This window comes from Dendrobates tinctorius, unplaced genomic scaffold (assembly GCF_039654945.1).
Source record: "Dendrobates tinctorius isolate UK_male_01 unplaced genomic scaffold, ASM3965494v1 ptg000017l, whole genome shotgun sequence".
Lineage (NCBI taxonomy): Eukaryota > Metazoa > Chordata > Amphibia > Anura > Dendrobatidae > Dendrobates > Dendrobates tinctorius.
Window position 1 is genome coordinate 7,936,053 of NW_027361685.1, and position 16,501 is coordinate 7,952,553.

The 16,501-nt window shown below is 44.6% G+C and overlaps 1 protein-coding gene across 1 annotated transcript in view; it reads left to right on the forward strand.

Annotated features, from left to right (window-relative positions):
- Positions 1-95: 95 nt before the first annotated feature.
- Positions 96-16,501, forward strand: part of LOC141082427 (uncharacterized) — a 39,038-nt gene continuing 22,632 nt past the window's right edge. Inside the window, exons 1-5 of the mRNA XM_073566369.1 lie at positions 96-179; positions 15,506-15,655; positions 15,785-15,952; positions 16,054-16,177; positions 16,261-16,358. Of these exons, the coding sequence (XP_073422470.1) occupies positions 96-179; positions 15,506-15,655; positions 15,785-15,952; positions 16,054-16,177; positions 16,261-16,358 (624 nt within the window). The remainder of the gene's footprint in view (positions 180-15,505; positions 15,656-15,784; positions 15,953-16,053; positions 16,178-16,260; positions 16,359-16,501) is intronic.

The following is a 16,501-nucleotide window of genomic DNA, read 5'->3' on the forward strand; positions in this document are numbered from 1 at the left end:
GGTGGGGGGAGGCAATAATGGAGGTGATGGGCAATTATGGAGGTGATGGACAATGATGGAGGTAATGGGCAATGATGGCAGTGGGGGAGACAATGATGGAGGTGATGGCCAATGATATTGATGGGGAAGCAATAATGGAGGTGATGTGCAATGATGGCGGTGAGGAGGCAATGATGGAGGTGATGGCCAATGATGGAGGTGATGGGTAATGATGGAGGGGATGGGTAATGATGGAGGTGATGGACAATGATGGAGGTAATGGGCAATGATGGCAGTGGGGGAGACAATGATGGAGGTGATGGGCAATGATATTGGTGGGGGAGGCAATGATGGCAGTGGGGGAGACAATGATGGAGGTGATGGGCAATGATATTGGTGGGGGAGGCAATAATGGAGGTGATGGGCAATGATGGTGGTGGGGGGAGGTAATAATGGAGGTGATGGGCAATGATGGCGGTGGGGGAGCCAATGATGGAGGTGATGGGCAATGATGGAGGTGATGGACAATGATGGAGGTAATGGGCAATGATAGTGGTGGGGGAGGCAATGATGGAGGTGATGGACAATGATGGTGGGGGAGGCAATGATGGAGGTGATGGGCAATGATTGGTGGGGAGGCAATGATGGAGGTGATGGACAATGATGGAGGTGGGGATGCAATGATTGAGGTGGGGGAGGCAATAATGGAGGTGATGGGCAATGATGGTGGTGGGGAGAGGCAATAATGAAGGTGATGGGCAATGATGGCGGTGGGGGAGGCAATCATGGAGGTGATGGGCAATGATGGTGGTGGGGGAGGCAATGATGGAGGTGATAAAATGGACAATGATGGTGGGGAGGAGGCAATGATTGAGGTGATGGAATGAGCAGTGGTGGGGAGAATGATAGGGATGGTGGGGGAGAAGGAAATGATGGAGGTGGTGATGAGGACAATGATGGGGTGGAGAGGGGCTGCATTATACTTTATGAGGGGGCTACATTATATTCTGATGGGGACTGCATTATTCTCAGGGGACAACATTATATTCTGGGGGGCTACATCATACTATATGAGGGGGCTACAGTATACTCTATGGGGGGCTGCATTATATTCTGTGGTGGGGCGGCATTATTCTCTCAGGGGACTACATTATATTCTGGGGGGCTACATCATACTATATGAGGGGGCAGCATTATGCCCTATTAGGGGGCTACAGTATTCTCTATGGGGAGGCTGCATTATACTCTGTGTTGGTGCTGTATTATACTATATGGGGGGGCTGCATTACGCCCTATGAGGGTGCTACATTACATTCTATGGTGGGGCCTGTGTTATACCTTATGAGGGGGTTGCATTATATTTTATGAGGGAGGCTACATTATATTCTAGGGCTACCCCTCTATGATTCTACCCCAACCCCTGCTACATAATTAAGACGTGTACTACCTTATATTATACCCTGATATTAGCGTGTCTTACCACACAATTGGCGGTCTTGTATTTATTTCTATGTAGCTACATAGTGGGCCCCAAGAATGATTTTCTCTGGTGGGCCCGAGGTGCTCCAGTCCGACGCTGTGTCTCTGCCTGTGGAGTGTTCTTGGACACTCTATACTGGGATCATAAGGGAACTGTGTCGCCAGTTGTAAACTACAAGGAAAGAGAAGAATGGCTGATTAGGGCGCTCAGACCAAGACAGACACTTGTGTTGGATGGAAAAGAAACTTCTTTACTTGGTCATTATGTCCTCACAAAGCTTTTCGGCAGTGAATGCACCTTTATCAGGTGATGCATCATTTTACACCCTTCTTGGGTGAGCGGCTTGGTGCAGCACGGACCCAGCAGGCTTCCAACCATCCTGCAAGGCCTGAAAGTCGGAGGACCTGTGTTGACATCAGCATCACGTGACGCCCCTTGTGACCGGCTAACCTTGGAACCTGGAAGCCAGGATGACGAATGGTGCACGATAAGCACAGCAGGCTCTGCAAACGTGGTTATTCCGGCAGCATAACCACGGCAGGTTAGTGGACTTTGTTCTTAACCTACTCTATTTGACCACCGGGTATCACACCAGGAGCGCCCCCTCTTCTCTCCTATTTTGTTTCTACTATCAGTTGTAATCTGTCAGAACAAATTAAATTGTTGTTTTTGCTTTTTAGAGGCCCCGTGCCACATGTTTCCCTCTCCAGATGTGAAGGTGGATCATGGAAATTCCTTGGTGATTTTGTTGGAGTGTAAGGAAAGTAACGATGGGAGGATTTGGGTGATGGCTCATTCTACAATGCCAGACTGCAGGTATGGTCACAAGTACTAAAGTGGAACACCATTTCTAAACCCAGTGTCCACCTGCAGGGAGGCGGGGGAACGAGTGAGAAATGCTGATCCTTTCCTAGAATTAGAGGAGGAATTGACCACATACCCAGGATCTTTGTGGTCCTCAGGACCTGCAGATGTGGGATTGATAATAAGGGTGATTATACCCTGTCCAGCTCACCTTGTAACACAGCCTTGTTTCCAGTAGGGAGGGCGCCTCTATCTGTAAACGAGGCTGTGATTCCAAGAGCCCCCACAGTGCCAGACCCCCATACTCTGCTGAATGACTGGAGGCCGGGACATAAGGTCTTTACAGTGATGTCAGTAATGTCTTCTTCAGCATCCTGGTACATCCAGATAGCCAGGTTTGGTTTGTATTCACATATAAGGGGAGCAGGTATACATTCACCAGAATCCCACAAGGGTACTGTGAATCACCTACTATTGTTTCCAGGTAAAATCGGCTAACCTAGCTCAATGTGAGTCACCAGAAGGAGCCAGATGCTCTTATATGTGGATGACATGCTATTGGCATTAAAAAAAGAATAAAAACAAATTGGTAACCAAAGGGGTTATCTTTAAAGATGCCCTATATGTATGAACTGCCCAGTGACCTCCTAAGATATGTCACAGTATTGAGCCATGGCATAAGCTATGTCTCAACAGGAGGGATGGTAGAGATCATATCTTACGTATTTATGATGTATGACTTTACTATTAAAATTTTTTGTTTAATCTGCATTACTTGTGCAAAAATAATTCCTAAGGGAACCTGAGACCAGAGAGAGGACAATGTCCTCACCCTGAATACTTATTCCAACACATTTGTATGGATTTTATTGAACAAGTATGAGGGAAAAAGTCCGGCCTTGTTATTATGGATGCTTTCAGCAGGTGGATTGAAGCTGTCCACCCTGATGCATTAATGGTACCGAAGGCCCTTCTAAAGGAAATCATACCCAGATTTGGGGTTCCAGAAAATATATAGTAAACTAAGTAATGTTATTATTACCTAAAACATTGTCAATTGAGTTGGGAAACCGCTGTGCCCGTCATCCTCAGTCAGCCGGACTGGTTGGGAGACACAGTGGGATCTTGAAAAATAGGTTGACAAAGACCATGCAGGAAACAGGAAAAATTGGTTGCACTGTCTCCTATTGGTTGTACTAAATATGTATGTCACACGGACATCGGTAGTGCTGACAGGCTTTGAAGTCATATATGGGAGATCTTTTCTGTTACCTCAGCTAAAATCCTCTAAAAGGATAGATGAGGAAGTTGATTGCACATTAGCAGAATATATGGCTAACATATTAACTCACAAAGAAGTTTCTACTCGTAGTTTTGTTCCAGGAAACTCACTAACAAAACCTGAGATTGTGAAATCTGCAGACTGGGTCCTTGTGAAGGTGATAAAGAAGAAACACCAGCACCATCCTAAGTGGGAAGGTCCTTACCAAGTCCTGTCGACTTCTCCTACTGCGGTCAAGATTCCTGGATCCATCTCTCATACTGTAAACTTGTCAGACAGGTAGGGACAGAGTAGGATCTGACTTGCTTGTCAAAGTCCAGCTACAAAGGGAGGTTTTCCACAAGGGAAAGCTTGTCTCAAACTGGTGAAGTCTCCCATTCATCCCCCTACCCGGACAAGACGGTCAGATCTAGGATGTGTACATCAGGGTTAATCACATGTATATTCTTCGTGACCATAGTGATGGGAGAGTGGAGGGTAATAGACCCAGCAGGAGAGGAAAGTCCAGGGTGGTAGAATGGTTTCAGATTTAAGACTTAGAATCATAGAATCATAGAATCGTAGAGTTGGAAGGGACCTCCTGGGCCATCTGGTCCAACCCCCTGCTCAAAGCTTGAATCTTACTTTTGAAATCGGGCAGGAGGCCGCCATGTTAGTGGATTTCTGTCTGTTGTATAAATGATGCAGAGACAGGGAACAAGCTGTGAAACTAGAGTCTGATAAGTATGTTTGTGTTATGAGCTCTAATAGCAGAGGGGATGGATGTGTGTGACTGGAGTAAAGCAGCATGGACAATAATAGCCCGAGACTATAGGTATAAGCCTTATGGCTACATAGATTTAAAGCCTGATTCTCCATTAGGAAAAAGGAGATCCCCTTACACAAATAAGAATAATTGTAATCAGCTACTGAGAACTTTTAAAAAACCCTAAGATGAGGGATCAAAGGTTATAGGAGCTGATATGTCAGGATTAGAGCCAATATGATATTTCTACATAGATGTTCAGAATAATAGCATACATAGATCCAAGGAAGGTATGTCAGAAATTAACCCTAACAGAGTCTATAGGGTTCATAGTTAGATTGTCTAACCTAACTTATGAAGATAAACTAGCTCTAGAGAGAGGCTGTGAGGAGAATGAATGGTTAGAATGACTTAACTACATTACAAAAAGCTTAAAAAATTTAAGTTATATAGTAAAACTTATGTCTGCTCAGAAATGGAAGGAAAATGTAAAATGTTATCATTTTTATATCCTCCACTTGAGAAACCGGATGTCCCACCACAGGTGATGGCTAATCCTGGTAATTATACTTGTTTTAGTCTTCCAGGGCATGGACACGACTTCGGAGAGCTCCAAGGCGATTCTTGTAGAGAATGGATCATTGTCTCCCACAGGGCCAAGTACTCAGCCATATGGTCAGACCACACTACCCTGAGAGCCGATGTATGGTGGTTATGCGGTGATAAAAGCATAAGAGCCAGACTACCACATGGTTCCCGAGGGGATTGTGCGGTGGTCCAGCCAATCATGCCGTTCCACCTGTTGTCAACAGAGATATGGCCAAAGGTACGTAGTGGAAGAGACAGAAGCGTGAAACTCCGCAAGGATCCTTCCATTCTAGTATCTACAGAGATGACATTGGAGTTCCCAGGGGAGTGACCACCGAGTACAAGGGTAGGAACCAGGTAGCAGCCGGGTGGGAATCCATAATTTGGTGGGCGATTATAAAAATGAATGTAGATTGGATAAACTACTTATACTATAACCAGCAGAGATTTGTTAATTATACCCGAGACGCAGTTAAAGGGATAGCTGAGCAATTAGGACCAACTCCTCTCATGGCTTGGTAGAATAGGATGGCATTAGACAAGTTCTTAGCAGAAAAGGGAGGTGTATATAAAATGTTTGGAGGATTTTTGGTGCACCCTTTATCCCTGATACAGATCCTGATGGGAGTATCTCCAAAGCTCTTGATGGACTGACTGCCCTGTCTAATGAATTAGCTGAGAACTCTGGATATGACGACATATTCCTGGACTGAAGGATGGTTTGGGAAATGGTCCGGATTATTCACTTCTGTGTTGACATCTCTTACCATCATGGCCGGAGTGCTGATTGTTTGTGGACGCTGCGCTATTCTATGCATTAGAGGACTTGTTCAAAGACTGATTGACTCTGCCATAACAAAACCTATGCATCAAGGAATGGAGACATCGGAATCCAACGAAAGAATGAAACTTTTTGGACTTAATGATAAATATACTGAACATATTACTCTCCCTCTAGATTATATGAAGATCTTCTGTGAAATCTGACAAAAAGAAATCTGTCCCCAATGTGTACAGATAGATGATTTTATTACAAGATAAGGGAATGTTATAATAATTGTAATAAAGTTCTTTCTTTTATGTGCATGTGTGTATGTATGTATGTATGTATGTATATATATATATATATATATATATATATACCCATGCGTGTATGTATGTATGGGTGTGTATGTACAGTCATATGTAAAAGTTTGGGCACCCCTATTAATGTTAACCTTTTTTCTTTATAACAATTTTGGTTTTTGCAACAGGTATTTCAGTTTCATATATCTAATAACTGATGGACTCAGTTATATTTCTGGATTCAAATGAGGTTTATTGTACTAACAGAAAATGTGCAATCTGCATTTAAACAAAATTTGACCGGTGCAAAAGTATGGGCACCCTTATCATTTTCTTGATTTGAACACTCCTAACTACTTTTTACTGACTTCCTGAAGCACTAAATTGGTTTTGTAACCTCATTAACCTTTGAACTTCATAGCCAGGTGTATCAAATCATGAGAAAAGGTATTTAAGGTGGCCACTTGCAAGTAGTTCTCCTATTTGATTCTCCTATGAAGAGTGGCATCATGGGCTCCTCAAAACAACTCTCAAATGATCTGAAAACAAAGATTATTCAACATAGCTTTTCAGGGGAAGGACACAAAAAGTTGTCTCAGAGATTTAACCTGTCAGTTTCCACTGTGAGGAACATAGTAAGGCAATGGAAGAACACAGGTACAGTTCTTGTTAAGCCCAGAAGTGGCAGGCCAAGAAAAATATCAGAAAGGCAGAGAAGAAGAATGGTGAGAACAGTCAAGGACAATCCACAGACCACCTCCAAAGACCTGCAGCATCATCTTGCTGCAGATGGTGTCACTGTGCATCGGTCAACAATACAGAGCACTTTGCACAAGGAGAAGCTGTATGGGAGAGTGATGCGAAAGAAGCCGTTTCTGCAAGCACGCCACAAACAGAGTCGCCTGAGGTATGCAAAAGCACAATTGGACAAGCCAGTTACATTTTGGAAGAAGGTCCTGTGGACTGATGAAACAAAGATTGAGTTGTTTGGTCATACAAAAAGGCGTTATGCATGCGCTGTATTGTTGACCGATGCACAGTGACACCATCTGCAGCAAGATGATACTGCAGGTCTTTGGAGGTGGTCTGTGGATTGTCCTTGACTGTTCTCACCATTCTTCTTCTCTGCCTTTCTGATATTTTTCTTGGCCTGCCACTTCTGGGCTTAACAAGAACTGTACCTGTGTTCTTCCATTTCCTTACTATGTTCCTCACAGTGGAAACTGACTGGTTAAATCTCTGAGACAACTTTTTGTATCCTTCCCCTGAAAAGCTATGTTGAATAATCTTTGTTTTCAGATCATTTGAGCGTTGTTTTGAGGAGCCCTTGATGCCACTCTTCATAGGAGAATCAAATAGGAGAACTACTTGCAAGTGGCCACCTTAACCCCTTCACCCCCAAGGGTGGTTTGCACTTTCATGACCGGGCCAATTTTTACAATTCTGACCACTGTACCTTTATGAGGTCATAACTCTCGAACGCTTCCATGGATCCCGGTGATTCTGACATTGTTTTCTCGTGATATATTGTACTTCATGATAGTGGTAAAATTTCATTCAAATAACTTGCGTTTATTTGTGAGAAAAACGGAAATTTGGCGAAAATTTTGAAAATTTCGCAATTTTCCAACTTTGAATTTTTATGCCCTTAAATCACAGAGATACGGCACACAAAAAACTTGATAACTAACATTTCCCACATGTTTACTTTACATCAGCACAATTTTGGAACCAAAATTTTTTTTTGTTAGGAAGTTATAAGGGTTAAAAGTTGACCAGCGATTTCTCATTTTTACAACACCATTTTATTTTTAGGACCACATCACATTTGAAGCCACTTTGAGGGGTCTATATGATAGAAAATACCCAAAAGTGACACCATTCTAAAAACTGCACCCCTTAAGGTGCTCAAAACCACATTCAAGAAGTTTATTAACCCTTTAGGTGCGTCACAGGAATTTTTTTGAATATTTAAAAAAAAATGAACATCTAACTTTTTTTCATAAAAAAAATACTTCAGGTTCAATTTTTTTTATTTTACCAAGGGTAGCAGGAGAAATTGAACTGCAAAAGTTATTGTGCAATTTGTCCTGAGTACGCAGATACCTGATATGTGGGGGGGAACGACTGTTTCGGCGCATGGCAGAGCTCAGAATGGAAGGAGCGCCGTTTGACTTTTTCAATGCAAAATTGGCTGGAATTCAGATTGGACGCCATGTCACGTTTGGAGAGTCCCTGATGTACCTAAACAGTGGAAACCCCCTACAAGTGACCCCATTTTGGAAACTAGACCCCCCAAGGAACTTATCTAGATATGTGGTGAGAACTTTGAACCCACAAGGGCTTTACAGAAGTTTATAACGTACAGCGGTACAATTAAAAAATCATATTTTTTCCACAAAAATGATCTTTTCACCCCAATTTTTATTTTCCCAAGGGTAGCAGGACCCTAAAAGTTATTGTGCAATTTGTCCTGAGTACGCTGATACCCCACATGTGGGGGTAAACCACTATTTGGGCGCATGGCAGAGCTCGGAAGGGAAGCAGCGCCATTTGACGTTTTTGGCTGGAATTGAGATCGGACACCATGTCGCGTTTGGAAAACCCCTGATGTACCAAAACAGTGGAAACCCCCCACAAATGACACCATTTTGGAAAATAGACCCCCTAAGGAACTTATCTAGATGTGTGGTGAGAACTTTGAACCCCCCATGGGCTTCACAGAAGTTTATAACATAAAGCCATACAATTAAAAAATCATATTTTTTCAACAAAAATGATCTTTTCACCCTCAATTCTTATTTTTCCAAGGGTAACAGGACCCTAAAAGTTATTGTGCAATTTGTCCTGAGTACGCTGATACCCCACATGTGGGGGTAAACCACTATTTGGGCGCATGGCAGAGCTCGGAAGGGAAGCAGCGCCATTTGACGTTTTTGGCTGGAATTGAGATCGGACACCATGTCGCGTTTGGAAAACCCCTGATGTACCAAAACAGTGGAAATCCCCCCACAAATGACACCATTTTGGAAACTAGACCCCCTAAGGAACTTATCTAGATGTGTGGTGAGAACTTTGAACCCCCATGGGCTTCACAGAAGTTTATAACATAAAGCCATACAATTAAAAAATCATATTTTTTCCACAAAAATGATCTTTTCACCTCAATTCTTATTTTTCCAAGGGTAACAGGACCCTAAAAGTTATTGTGCAATTTGTCCTGAGTACGCTGATACCCCACATGTGGGGGTAAACCACTATTTGGGCGCATGGCAGAGCTCGGAAGGGAAGCAGCGCCATTTGACGTTTTTGGCTGGAATTGAGATCGGACACCATGTCGCGTTTGGAAAACTCCTGATGTACCAAAACAGTGGAACCCCCCCACAAATGACACCATTTTGGAAACTAGACCCCCTAAGGAACTTATCTAGATGTGTGGTGAGCACTTTGACCCCCCCAGTGCTTCACAGAAGTTTACAACGCCCGGGCGTGAAAATAAAAAATTCGTATTTTTTCCACAAACATGTTCTTTTAGTCACCATTTTTTTATTTTCCCAAGGGTACCAGGAGAAATTTGACCCCAAAAGTTGTTGTCCAATTTGTCCTGAGTATGCTGATACCCCATATGTGGGAGAAAACTACTGTATGGGCACACGTCGGGGCTCGGAAGGGAAGTAGTGACGTTTTGGAATGCAGACTTTGATGGAATGGTCTGCGGGTGTCATGTTGCCTTTGGAGAGCCCCTAATGTACCTAAACAGTGGAAACCCCCCACAAATGACACCATTTTGTAAACTAGACCCCCCAAGGAACTTATCTAGATGTGTGGTGAGCACTTTGACCCCCCCAGTGCTTCACAGAAGTTTACAACGCCCGGGCGTGAAAATAAAAAATTCGTATTTTTTCCACAAACATGATCTTTTAGTCACCATTTTTTTATTTTCCCAAGGGTACCAGGAGAAATTGGACCCCAAAAGTTGTTGTCCAATTTGTCCTGAGTATGCTGACACCCCATATGTGGGAGAAAACTACTGTATGGGCACACGTCGGGGCTCGGAAGGGAAGTAGTGACGTTTTGGAATGCAGACTTTGATGGAATGGTCTGCGGGTGTCATGTTGCCTTTGGAGAGCCCCTAATGTACCTAAACAGTGGAAACCCCCCACAAATGACACCATTTTGTAAACTAGACCCCCCAAGGAACTTATCTAGATGTGTGGTGAGCACTTTGACCCCCCCAGTGCTTCACAGAAGTTTACAACGCCCGGGCGTGAAAAAAAAAAAATTCGTATTTTTTCCACAAACATGATCTTTTAGTCACCATTTTTTTATTTTCCCAAGGGTACCAGGAGAAATTGGACCCCAAAAGTTGTTGTCCAATTTGTCCTGAGTACGCTGACACCCCATATGTGGGAGAAAACTACTGTATGGACACACGTCGGGGCTCGGAAGGGAAGCAGTGACGTTTTGGAATGCAGACTTTGATGGAATGGTCTGCGGGTGTCATGTGCGTTTGGAGAGCCCCTGATGTACCTAAACTATTGAAACTCCCCACAAGTGACCCCATTTTGGACACTAGACCCCCCACGGAACTTATCTAGATGTGTGGTGAGCACTTTGAACCCCCAAGTGCTTCACAGAAGTTTATAACACTCAGATGTGAAAATAAAAAAATCATTTTTTTCTACAAAAATGATATTTTTGCCCCCAATTTTTTATTTTCCTAAGGGTAACAGGAGAAATTGGACCCCAAAAATTGTTTTGCAATTTGTCCTGAGTAGGCTGCTACCCTACATGTGGGGGTAAAACACTGTTTGGGCGCATAGCAGAGCTTGGAAGGGAAGGAGCACCATTTGACTTTTTCAACTCAGAATTGGCTGGAATTGAGATCAGACGCCATGTTGCATTTGGAGAGCCCCTGATGTGCCCAAACAGTGGAAACCCCCAATTCTAACTCCAACCCGAACCCCAACACGCCCCTAACCCTAGCCCTAACCCTAGCCCTAACCCTAGCCCTAACCCTAGCCCTAACCCTACCCCAACCCTACCCCAACACACCCCTAGCCCTAACCCTAGCCCTAACCCTAATGGAAAAATGGAAATAAATACATTTTTTTAATTTTATTATTTTTCCCTAACTAAGGGGGTGATAACGGGGGGTTTGATTTACTATTTATGGCGGTTTTTATGTTTGGCGGCTGTCGCACGCTAAAAGACGCTTTTTATTGTAAAAATAGTTTTTGCATCACCACATTTTGAGAGCTATAATTTTTCCGTATTTTGACCCACTGAGTCATGTGAGGTCTTGTTTTTTGCGGGACGAGTTGACGTTTTTATTGGTACCATTTTCGGGCACGTGAAATTTTTTGATCGCTTTTTATTCCGATTTTTGGGACGCAGAATGAACAAAAACCAGCGTTTCATGAATTTCTTTTGGGGGGGGTGCGTTTACACCGTTCCGCGTGCGGTAAAATTGATAAAGCGGTTTTATTCTTCGGGTCAGTACGGTTACAGCGATACCTCATTTAGGTCGTTTTTTTATGTTTTTGTCGGTTTTATGCAATGAAAACTATTTTATATAAAAAATAATTATTTTTGCATCGCTTTATTCTGCGAGTTATAACTTTTTTATTTTTTCGCTGATGATGCTGTTTGGTGGCTTGTTTTTTGCGGGACAAGATGACGTTTTCAGCGGTACCATGGATATTTATATGCGTCTTTTTGATCGCGCGTTATTGCACTTTTTGTTTGGCGGTATGATAATAAATCATTATTTTTTGCTTCGTTTTTTATTTTTATTTTTTAAGGGGTTCGCTAACGGGGTTAACTAATGGGACAGTTTTATAGGGCAGGTCGTTACGGACGTGGCAATACCTAATATGTGTACTTTTATTGTTGTTTTTTTTTATTATTTTCAAAAAATGAATTTATTGGGGAATATTTTTTTTTTTTTTACTAATTTATTTGGCGATTTTTTAAAATTTATTTTTACACTTTTTTTTAATTTTTTTTTTACTTTATTACATAGTCCCAGGTGGGACATCACTGTCCTGTGACAGATCGCTGATCTGTCACATCACAGATCACTGTGACAGATCAGCAATCTGTCACAGGCAGTGCACAAGGCTTCCTCATGCCTGCGCTTTGCAGGCACTGAGGAAGCCAGCTTCCCCAGGCCCCCGAAGGCCCCCGTCGCCATCTTGGATTCGGGGGCCTGGAGGAAAGGAGCCCCCCGCAGCAGCGCTGCACATTGCGCTGCCGTGGGGGGCTCAGGGAAGCACGGAGGGAGCCCCCTCCCTGCCGATGCTTCCCTTTAACTCCCGGTACACCGCGATCGCGTTTGATTGCGGTGTGCAAGGGGTTAACGTGTCGGGGGCGGTCCGTGACCGCCCCTGACACATTGTGCCGGGTGTCAGCTGTGATAATCAGCTGACACCCGGCCGCCATCAGCGGCGCTCACCACGTGGGCGCCGCTGATCGCGGTAGACGTACTATCCCGTCCCCGGTCATACGGGCCCGGGTACCGTGGACGGGATAGTACGTCTCATGTCAGGAAGGGGTTAAATACCTTTTCTCATGATTTGATACACCTGGCTATGAAGTTCAAAGCTCAATGAGGTTACAAAACCAATTTAGTGCTTCAGGAAGTCAGTAAAAAGTAGTTAGGAGTGCTCAAATCAAGAAAATGATAAGGGTGCCCATACTTTTGCACCGGTCAAATTTTGTTTAAATGCAGATTGCACATTTTCTGTTAGTACAATAAACCTCATTTGAATCCAGAAATATAAATGAGTCCATCAGTTATTAGATATATGAAACTGAAATACCTGTTGCAAAAACCAAAATTGTTATAAAGAAAAAAAGGTTAACATTAATAGGGGTGCCCAAACTTTTACATATGACTGTATGTATGTGTATATATGTGTATCTATGCACATGACTGCATATATGCCATTTATTTTTTCTTAAGACTTTGAAATTCTTTTCAGCTGATGTAATACATGGGTGTTACTTTTGGGTGTTACTTTTTGTGAACGTTAGCTGCTTTCCTTGTCTTACGTGACTTCTCTGGTAACTGTAGATAAGAATTTCTAACAAGCTCAGCATATTGTATGTACTCTTTTCTGCAAACGCAATGTTTCAACACCCTTTGGGTTTTGCTATTTAAACTCTTAAGAATATGTATTGAGTTAGACAGAGGACGGCCCACACCTGGTGTGGCCGTCATTCTCTCTCCATGCCGGCATGTCCAATAAAGAAGCATCTTACTTATTCAGGTCTGGACGATTTCTAATTGGAAGACTGAAACTCCCTTGACACAGAAGGGTCTGTGACCGAAGCTGGGGGTATACGGGTGTATACAGCATACACACAGGGTTCTGAGACTGAAGCTGGGGGTATACTGATGTATACAATGTGAGAGACGCGGGGACTGTGACTGAAGCTGGGTGTACATGGGTGTATATAGTGTACACAGGGGTCTGAGACCAAAACTGGGGATAAACAGGTGCATATAGTGAACACAGGGGTCTGCGACCGAAGCTGGGGGTATACGGGTGTATACAGCATACACACAGCGTTCTGAGACTGAAGTTGGGGGTATACAGTGTGAGAGACGCGGTGTCTGTGACTGAAGATTGAGGTATACAGGTGTATACAGTATACACAAGGATCTGCGACTGAAGCTGGGGGTATATGGGTGTATACAGTGTGCACAGGGGTCTGCGACCGAAGCTGGGGGAATACAGGTGTATACAGCGTACAAATAGGCGTCTGCAACCGAAGCTGGGGGTATATGAGTCTATACAGCGTACACAGGGGTCTGTGCCCGAAGATGGGGGTATATGGGTGTATACAGGGCACACTGAAGGGTCTGCGACTGAAGCTGGGAGTATAAGGGTGTATACAGCGTACACTGTGGGGTCTGTGACCGAAGCTGGGGGTATACAGAGTACACAGAGGGGTCCACACAAACACGGCTTCGCTCTGTACACCTCATACACACACAGCTCCGCTCCATACACCTCGTACACACACAGATCCGCTCCGTACACCTCGTACACACACGGCTCCGCTCCGTACACCTCATACACACACAGATCCGCTCCGTACACCTCGTACACACACGGCTCCACTCCGTACACCTCGTACACACACGGCTCCGCTCCGTACACCTCATACACACACGGCTCCGCTCCATACACCTCGTACACACACAGCTCCGCTCCATACACCTCGTACACACACAGATCCGCTCCGTACACCTCGTACACACACGGCTCCGCTCCGTACACCTCGTACACACACAGCTCCGCTCCATACACCTCGTACACACACAGATCCGCTCCGTACACCTCGTACACACACGGCTCCGCTCCGTACACCTCATACACACACAGATCCGCTCCGTACACCTCGTACACACGCGGCTCCGCTCCGTACACCTCGTACACACACGGCTCTGCTCCGTACACCTCATACACACACGGCTCTGCTCCATACACCTCGTACACACACGGCTCTGCTCCGTACACCTCGTACACACACGGCTCTGCTCCGTACACCTCGTACACACACGGCTCTGCTACATCCACCCTGTAAACCCCTCCTGACCCCACACAGAAACTTCCCCTCATCCAGCACCATGACAACCAGCACAGCAGAGTCCTGCACACGCTGAGGCCCCTGATCATGTGACCTCTGACTCCGCCCCTCCTGTGACCTCATCACAGGTCCTGTGTGCACAGAGCAGCTGTAGAAATCTCCGGCCTCGGGGGTCTCACCAGACTTCGCTCTTTTCTTGCAGGGGCCGCAGTGGATTTCATCCTGGATCCATAGAGCTGAATAGAGGAGCGATGTTCCTTCACTCTGATGGGAATTGATGGTGACGTTTGTCCAACGTCCACGTTACCGAGTAAATCCCCCCAGGACTGCAGCCGGTAAAGACCCCGATATCCACAGGTGTCCCCTCTAATTGGGGGAAAGGGATAGAAAAGCCTCTTATCCCGAGGGGAAACCCTGTACATGGAGACATCAGCCTCAGATCTCTCCTGTCCTGTTCTTCCAGAAAAGCCTCAAACTTCTGTGTGTGACTCAGAGCTGAGATCTAACGGGAGAGAAGATTCCAGTGCGGGGAAGACGGGAAACCTTCATATAGACGGCCGGTGGGGATGGAGGCAGTGACCGACTCTGGCCACATCTGTCTCTAGAGCCGCAGTAGAAGATGAAGATGTCGTCCTCATCATGAAGGAGTTATTTCTCATGTCGCGTGTAATGAATATCTCCTGCAGTATTGCTAATGCCGATTCCAGTGTCGGTAATGAGACGAGAATTAGCGTTATGGAAGATGAGTCTATGAGGAACGTGTTCAGCTGCCGACTCCGAGGAGGAAACTGCTTGTTGTCTGTGGCCTAAATATATAGGTTTTATTAGTAGATGTCAGGGAAGAAAACTAAACCCTGTAAGATAATAAATCTCCTCCTATGTTTCCCTTATTATCTCCAGTAATTGTATTATTACACAGGATTCTTATGATGTTACATCGGATCATCTTCTTCTCATTCAGGTGTCTACAATATCGGATCCTCTCAGTGAAGATCTTCTACAGAAGAGAATTTTCCTGATTTACCCATCAAGGATGGATATGGACAGAGACAAGATGGCGGAGAGGATGTTACACCTCACCCTAGAGATCCTCTTCCGTCTCACTGGAGAGGTGAGAGATTCTGATGACGTCACATTACATCATTCTTATCTATGGGAATAACAGATGGACAGAACTGGAGAGGTGAGGACTCTGGGAATGTCTGTAGTGAGATTTATTAATGTGTCTCTCCATAACCAGGATTACACAGTGGTGAAGAAGACCTCTAGTGATCGCTGTCAGGACCCTGTGTCTGAGGGATGTGGAAGACCCCTGAGCCCAATCACGGGGCCTCCACCTCACCCCCTGATCCATGAGGACATCAATGACCAGAAGATCTTAGAACTCACCTACAAGATGATTGGAGAGGTGACTGCTGACTGGAGAGGTGACACTGCTGGGAATGCCGGAACATTATACAGTAACACTATGAAGGGATCGGGGGATGACGGTATCATTGTATGTGTCAGGTTCCTATAAGGTGTCAGGATGTCGCTGTCTATTTCTCCATGGAGGAGTGGGAGTATTTAGAAGGACACAGAGATCTGTACAAGAACGTCATAATGGAGGTTCCCCAGCCCCTCACATCTCCAGGTAATAGACAGGACTAAATACACACGTCCTATAATTATCTCTATGTAGAGAATGAATTCAGTCCCTGTATGTGTTTCCTCCAGATCTATCCAGTAAGAGGACAGCACCAGAGAGATGTCCCCGTCCTCTTCTACCACAGGACTGTAACCAAGAAGATCCCAGGGCTCCTCAGGATCATCAGGTAGATGGAGAGAAGGTGTCAGGAGATCTCCCCTATGATGTGTAGACGGCTGTGAAGGTCTTGTGCTCAGTCTTGTTTTATCCACCAGTATTATATGTTTTATACTTGTGTAATGAGAACGGTGGAGATGGCAGGATTAGAGC